At 42.8% G+C, this 8,325-nt stretch overlaps 1 protein-coding gene across 2 annotated transcripts in view; it reads right to left on the bottom strand.

Moving 5' to 3' along the window:
* Positions 1-2,963: 2,963 nt before the first annotated feature.
* The window catches only part of NELFA (negative elongation factor complex member A), a 36,889-nt gene continuing 31,527 nt past the window's right edge, over positions 2,964-8,325 (bottom strand). For both annotated transcript variants that reach the window (XM_074951813.1, XM_074951812.1), the window contains one exon: positions 2,964-8,186. In XM_074951813.1, coding sequence (XP_074807914.1) covers positions 8,002-8,186 — 185 coding nt within the window. In that variant the 3' untranslated portion in view covers positions 2,964-8,001. The remainder of the gene's footprint in view (positions 8,187-8,325) is intronic.

Below are 8,325 nucleotides of genomic sequence, written 5' to 3'. Positions count from 1 at the left end.
AGTTACACTCACATATAGCAGCTCTGTCATGCCTGCCTGCAGTCCAGCTGTGATCTTGTGCCTGTAGCTGGGCTGTGAGGCATGGGCAGCTGGGGTTCTTCCTCCCAGCTGACAGGATGTGATGGGTTCCCCCCTCAGGGTGCCACTTGGAACTGGGGTACCACTGAGCTCGCTTGACCCACCAGCCTGGGCTCCCTTTACACTGTACTGCTGTGACAAGCTGCAGACCCACTACCAATCTCTCACTTGAACCTGCACACATACAGGTAGGGGCACACCCAGCTGTTCTAACATGCAAAAAGGCTTTCTGACTAGCCCCTGCATGGGAAGGCTTCAACTAAGAAACTGCCTTGTTACTCAAGTGCACACCCCCCTCTGGAGTACAAACCCAAAATTGTACCATCTTACGCTGCACAAAGAATTGTACAGCGTAAGCTCATGAAATTCACCCCCTCTCTCAATGTGGAGAGGGAGATGCAACAGCTTTTTGCCTCCCAGTTATGAATTCCACACACTGGGTTTTAGACAAAACAAAAACAAGTTTATTAACTACAAAAGATAGATCTTAAATTATTATAAGGGATAACAAACATATCAAAGCAGATTTCCCAGCAAATAAAACAAAATGTAATCTAAGATTAATATACTAAAGAAATTGGTTTACAAGTAGTAAATTCTCACCCTAAATGATGATTCAGGCAGATTGCAGAGACTTCCTTGCAGCTTAAAACTCCAGATATTCTTTTCACAGGCCAGACACCCTCGAGCCTGGGTTCAGTCCTTTCTTTCCCAGTTCAGTCTTAGGTGTTTACAGCAGTCATCTTCAGCAGGGAGACAGTGAAAAACGAACTCAGATTATATCATTCCCCTGATTTAAATAACTTTTGCATATGGCGGGAACCCTTTGTTTCCAAACTTAGTTCCCAGGCCAGTCAGTGGAAAAACACTGGTATTCCAAGATGGATTCCAGTATCAGGTGACTTGATCACATGCCTCTGTAGGGCCATAGCAGCCATGACTTGGAGGCTGTTTACAGCATCCCCAGGAAAGCTTCCCAAGAAGGTGGGAGATTAGCATCTTCAAAGACCTGTTGTTCTCTCTAATGGCTCTTCCTCACAGCGAGCCATCTAGACTGATTGCATTCTGTCTGGGGGCATTTCCCAGGTGTAAACACACTTGTAATTGATACATAGTCAATATTCCTAACTTCAGATACAGACATGATACATGCATACAAATAGGATAATCATAACCTATCCAATGATATCTCACATGCCTTATCTTGCACAAAATACATCATAATTATGCCATACTCATATCATAATATCTCTATGAAGAATATGGGGGGCGTAGTATCATAAGGGGCACTAGGTTCCAGGCAGTCCCAGTGCTCCCCCAACTTGCACCAGACCAGCCTGAAGCCTTTGGGAGGTGGCTAAGGCAGCATCTGGTGAGTAAGGTGACCAGGTACATGGGGTGTGGGGAGGAGGCAGGAACAAAATGGAGTCAGTTGGGAGGCTTCTTGGGGGGGGAAGGCAGAATGAGGGAGGCAGCCCCAAGTTCCCATTGCCCCGTAAAAGCCCTCCCCAGCCTCTTGTCCCATCCACAACCCACCCCGACTGCCCTACATTATCTCCGAGCTGCCCCTGGATTCCCCTCTCTCCCACCAATAATACAGCAACCAACCCACTCACCCTCCCAGTGGTCCTTGACTCCCTACAAAACCCTGATCCCTGTTGGCTTCCCAGCTGCCTCTAGCTCCCGCTCCCTCCCACCAACTCCCCAGCCCTTTTTGCTTCTGAGGAATCGGTTCCAGCCTTCCCACACCTGCTGTCACAGCTCCCGAGGGTAGGAGAGAGGAGGGGAAACCCTATGAGGTAAATAATTGACTTGTTCTCCTATTAGGAGGGTGTCACGGTGGAGCCGCACAAAGCTTGGCCGTGCTGCAATGGCTTGTTGACACTTTGGAATAATGGCTCTTCAAACTTTTCTGTTTCTGCTAGCATTGCCCTGCACTGAACTCTGGCCTATTTGATTCCTTCTCTATGCTACTGGTTCCCTGGATTTCCCTGCAGAACTGGTGTGTTGTTTAAGAGCTGCATGAAAAAGGGCAGTGGTCCCTTTAGGCTCATTGGAAGGTGCTGCTGCTAATTAATCATCTTCTGGTCTTGGTTTAAATCCCTTAGGAAGTTTGGCAGTGAAAGGCTAGCTCTTCCATTTACAGTGGCATAACAAGGCCCCAGAGGGCCCTGGTGCAAGACTAGGTGCGGGGGAGGGTGCTTCTCGATTCCAAAATCTAAATTTTTTTTACCCCTTGTTACCTCAAGCGGAATAAGGCAACACTTTAGAAAGGAAAACTTTAGAAATGGTAGAGGGGAGATAAAAGGAAATCCCCTTTTCTCAGAAGGACAGACTCCACTTCCTTCCATATATGTCACCGGTGGATTTAGCTTACAATAAGGGTCTTCCTTCCTGTGCGATGTAATAAAAATGAAGAAACGACAAGGTAATATGGTGCAAACCTTAAGTGTATTAAGGGCAAAGGTACAGAAAACTGGGAAAAATGGGGGGGGGGAGGGGGGAAGAAACACAAACTTAACCATACAGTTTTCAGAGTAGCAGCCGTGTTAGTCTGTATTCGCAAAAAGAAAAGGAGTACTAGTGGCACCTTAGAGACTAACCAATTTATTTGAGCATAAGCTTTCGTGAGCTACAGCTCACTTCATCGGATGCATTCAGTGGAAAATACAGTGAGGAGATTTATATACACACAGAACATGAAAAAATGGGTGTCATCATACACCCTGTAAGGAGAGTGATCACTTAAGATGAGCTATTACCAGCAGGAGAGCGGGGGTGGGGGGGAAGAAAACCTTTTGTAGTGATAATCAGGGTGGGCCATTGCCAGCAGTTAACAGGAATGTCTGAGGAGCAGTGGAGGGTGTGGGGGGGAAATAAACAGAGCCATTGATCACTACCCGTTGAGCCCGACAATCTAGCCAACTTTCCATCCACCTTATAGTCCATTCATCCAGCCCATACTTCTTTATCTTGCTGGCAAGAATACTGTGGGAGACCGTGTCAAAAGCTTTGCTAAAGTCAAGGAACAACACATCCACTGCTTTCCCCTCATCCACAGAGCCAGTTATCTCATCATAGAAGGCAATTAGATTAGTCAGGCATGACTTGCCCTTGGTGAATCCATGCTGACTGTTCCTGATCACTTTCCACTCCTCTAAGTGCTTCAGAACTGATTCCTTGAGGACCTGCTCCATGATTTTTCCAGGGACTGAGGTGAGGCTGACTGGCCTGTAGTTCCCAGGATCCTCCTCCTTCCCTTTTTTAAAGATGGGCACTACATTAGCCTTTTTCCAGTCGTCCGGGACTTCCCCCGATCGCCATGAGTTATCAAAGATAATGGCCAATGGCTCTGCAATCACATCCACCAACTCCTTTAGCACTCTCGGATGCAGCGCATCCGGCCCCATGGACTTGTGCTCGTCCAGCTTTTCTAAATAGTCCCGAACCACTTCTTTCCCCACTTTGCCTCCAGCATTTAAAATGGTGTTAAATATATAAAAAAGTGTTTTTAATTTATAAGGGGGGGGGGGTCGCACTCAGAGACTTGCTGTGTGAAAGGGGTCACCAGTAAAAAACGTTTGAGAGCCACTGTTCTATGCTAACTTTAAAGAATGTAACTACATAAAGTACTATAAATAATCCAATGAGTTTATTTTAAAGCTCGGCTATATATAGAGGCACCACAATACAAGAAGATCACTTTGTCAGGCAGCTACTACACACTACTAGCTCAACTGTTAGCTCAATATGTAGAAATATGCCATTGCAGATTGTAATAACTGACCTTACAGTTTCTTTAGAAAATCTAAACTTTTATTATACATACTGTAGTACACTGAAAATACGTACCCGAAGACAGAAGATCTTGAATTTACAACTGTACAAAAAACAAATAGAAAACATATGGGCTATGCTATAGATGTAACATTTTACAAAATGACATTTCTTGTTAAAGGCACCAGATCCCAGTGGGCTCCGGCTTAACATTTTTCAGTCTTTTTTCTAGTCAGATCTTGCTATGAACGTGCGAGCCAACCTCAAGCTCTACAGTGTCAAAGTATCAAGCTCCTTTTTTCTATGTAAGTGGTCTGCACTTTGACATGATTCAGTGGGGGAAATTAGCAACTTCACAGGGGCCTATTTTATTAACTACTCGAAAGAAGATTTTCCCCATCACATCCAGCACCCTATTTTATTTGACTGAAAGGTTAACAGCAAAACTACAAATAAAAACTGAGACCCCTTAGGACACTGATCCAGAACTGAAGAGTTAGTCATCCTAAGAACTGGGCAGTGTTTTGGGGAGTTGGATGGGATTTACTAGAGAACGCTTTGGCAGGAAAAGGTGTTTCCTCACCTCAGAAGAGATGAAAGGAGCCATGTTACTTGTTTCTACCCTTTACTTCACCCTAGAATCCTAAATAAGAGAAACTAATTCTGTGTGGCCCCTCAGTAACCACGCTGGGGGGGCTTTCACAGCCTTAAAAAACAAAACACCCACAATGGTCTCCTCCTTGCCCCCAGCGTAAAATTCCCCAGGGCATTCTTGTTTGCTGAAGCTACCCCACAATGCACATGTGACGTTCTGGCTCACAGACTAGGGCCTAGAATGTTGGGCTACAGTAAAGGGAAACAAGAAAAAGGATTTAAAGAATGTTAGCCCTGAACAATGTGTGCATCTCCCACGCCTAGTTAGTGGGGGCTTCAGCACATCATTCTAGAGTTAACTTGGTTTTTGTTTAGCTTTGCAATGCACTGCTGAGCCTCATGTACAAAATCAACTTTTCAGTCATTTAGATGCTAGGTGAAGACAAAAATTATCAAGCTCAAGGAGTCAGATTTGCTTTGTAAAAATAAAGATTAAGTAATATACAGGAATTCAAGTGCTTGCTCTGCTGTTTCCTGAACTTTCTGGTACTTTAGATGTACTCTTCTCAAAGCACTGGTTCAGTGTTTCCAAGCTATGATGCAGGGCTCTCGATGTAGTTTAGTTTTTCAACAGTGTAATGATTCTAAAAACATTTAAATGGCTACTTTCATTTCATATTTTCTTTTTAAAAAGGACACTAGATACTCAGAGCTAGCTGAAATAAAGTTACAGTCCTTAGGGCTAGATCCAGCCAAGAGAAAGCTTTTGTATTTAAAAATAAGACTGCTAATTATTTTAGCAATGTTAAGTTGTCTCAGTTCCAGTGAGAATGAGTTTAAAATATTTTGTTTCTATTTAAAAACTAATTGGTTTAGTGCATATCACTAGTCTTCGATGAATAGGCCTGGAGATTAAGTCTGTCCATCTACACAGTTAAGTACAGAGCAGGTAGAGCAGTGTAAGTTTCCCCCATCCTGCTTCATTCTAATACTTCAACCGAGTTCTGGAGAGACTACTTAGAGAGAGGGAGCATCTCCTTGCCTACGCAGTCCTCCTCCTTGCTGCTGATAGCTGAATTTTGGGGATGTGGAATTTGTCCACTAGACACTGGACTGAGAACCCCAACTCATCGCATGTAAACTGAAGAGCCATCAAACGGCAGCTTCTGATCACTACCAAATGGGAATGAGTTTTGAACCAATAGCTGGGGATGCGAATGCACATCCCCTGAGGTGTCCACTCCTAAAAACATTGTTTCTTATAAAAAGAAACAAACCCCTCATCTAATTTCTCTATTAGCAGAAGACTAAATGTATTAAAGCAGCAGCAGTTAAGACAGAAGCGTCACACTGGTTTAGTTTATAGAAAACTAGTTATCACATGGACTATTTTAAAACCTGAAAGCAAACGAGATTGAAAAGGAATGCAATTTATTCCTTACACATTTTTAAAAAGACAAATACTTCTGACTTTAGCCCTTCACTTGTAATGTATTAAGTCAAAGAAGTTATAACCATTGTGAACACACCTTATAGTGAATTCATTCTAAAAACGAAAACCCTCCACTCATTTTAACTTGCTCCTGTTGCTTGTTTGGCTGATTTGTATCACTCGGAAAATAGTCTACCTCACTGCAGAAATGGAGTAATTAAGTAGAGGGCACTTTCTAGAGTGACAGTTATGCTGAGGAGTCTCATTCTCTCACTTATACATGCACACGACTTCTTAATGATAATGGAAGTTCCATGCAGGTACCAACAGTACAACTCAACCATTAAGTGTTAGAATGGTTAATTTAGGTTATTCTGGACCTTAATTTTGTTGGAGCAAATATACATACTTTTGATCAAATCACAATAAAATGTTGTAAATACATTTCCTCATTAATGTTTGCCCTGTTCTGATAGGCACATAGCTGGATAATCTATAGGCTGTGTTGGCACACAGATGTATCACTTAGGGGATATTTGCTTTTATCTTAGAAAAAGATCGTGTTGGCCTAAAAGTCATAGATTAACATTCCTTTTTAAGGCCAACCCTGAGTCACCACAAGGCCCCATGTCAGTCTCTCACAATGCTATGTGACTTATCTTTGTACTTCTACCTCCCCAGCATCACCTTCCCAGGCAAGTGCAATTCCACACGAGACTGGCTGAAAGAAATTTAACATGGACATTTAATGCAAGTCTCCACTAAGGGCCAAATTCTGAAGTCACTACTTATGCCTGGTCTACACACAAGATGTACTCCTTTAACTGTACCGGTTCAGTTAAAGTGGTACAATTATATTGGTATGTGTGCATATATGGTATAGCTATTCCTGTATGGGAAAGGGAATAAGCTATACAAGCATAAGACCCCTTTACTCTGGTATAACTGCATTCACACTAGGGGTTTTACTGGTATAACTATATCAGTTTTCAAGAAAGTCACACCCAACAGTTGTACCAGAACAAAAACCTGTGTGTAGCTCAGGCCTTGGTCACCAAGTGCCCAGTGGCTGATTAGTCAAACTTGCACTAAAAAAAAAAAAAAAAGGAATTTGCCATAAAGGCAGAGTCTTGCTAACCTTCCACATTCACAGATGTGACAGTAACTCACTTTGTGGCTGGAGGAGCCACTCTTAAGACTGCAGTAAAATTCAACTGCTCTTGAGAGGCGTGAAAGCACAATACAAGCTTCATTCCCTCCAAGAGAAAGATATGTTGCCCAGGGGGCCTGCTGTACACGAGCCAGAGATTAATCTCCACTGTGCGCCTCACGTGGTAGCAAAGAGCTATGATCCTGAAGCAGCCCATAAGCAAGGTGGGAATTCCGTCTGGCAATCTTAAATTTGACACTAAAGGAAATTATAAATTTTGCTGCATAAAAGGTTAAGATATTCAGTTCCCCTCCATCTCAGTTGATTTATGCCAAATACAGATTAACTCGTGCTGGGCATTAACATTTGCAATACAGTAAGATTAACAAAGCTTCTCAAACCCACCCTATGACCCTGGAAGAGACAAGCTAAACACACAGTGGGTGCCATTAGACATCTACCACTTGCAGTAGTTAGACTTACTACAATCAATCAAATTGCAGGAATAACTGCAAATACCTGTGGTGGTGCAAGTGTCCATATGTAAATGGAACCCATGTAGTCAAAGTAAATATTTCTGCAATAAAATCCATGCCCTTGCTTAGTGGTAAATTGTGATTCTGTAATTGTTCTTTCCTCAGTGCTTGGAACTGAAATGCTCTCAAAGTGAAAAGGACATTTTTCAGCTGTGATCTCAATGTCTGGCACCCTGAATCACAGATTAACAAATCACAAATGTTAACTTCCCCCCTCCTTAAAAAAAATAAAAAATAAAATAAAAATCTGTCAGTTTGACAGCATCCTCATACTGCATTCACCTGAGCCCAGTTAGTTTGGATAGCTACAACTTGTATTCTGGAAGGGAATAAGAAACCTACACATGAATGCCATTTTGTACAACGGACGCACTCTAGAGGAGCTGGCTGATTCTAGTCTTGGTTTGGTCCACAGTTTGTTGTTACTGAATCTCTTAGGAAACATTAGTTATAGGTTTGTACTTCTTGAGTCTGGTCCACTGGCCCGTAGCATAGTTCATTTCAAAGACTGTGTCAACTAACATGGTGGTGCTCCCAGTGCCATCGGCCTTTGGTAAAACTTCTGTATGCTCGCTAAGTTTAATCTGAATGATGTCGCCTTGCTCTTGGCAAGGATTCTCTGTGGAGACAAGAATAAAAACTAGTCAAACTGCAAGTTAAGACACATTTCAACACAGCCTGTTAGCAAAATTAAAGGGTATGGAAAAGCTTTGGCTCTGCCAGGGCCAGAGGGAGGAGGAAACCAGAAACCTGACAAG

This window comes from Natator depressus, chromosome 4, assembly GCF_965152275.1.
Source record: "Natator depressus isolate rNatDep1 chromosome 4, rNatDep2.hap1, whole genome shotgun sequence".
Taxonomy (NCBI): Eukaryota; Metazoa; Chordata; order Testudines; family Cheloniidae; genus Natator; species Natator depressus.
Note: the sequence above shows the minus strand (reverse complement) of the source record. Positions and strands in the feature narration are given on the sequence as shown.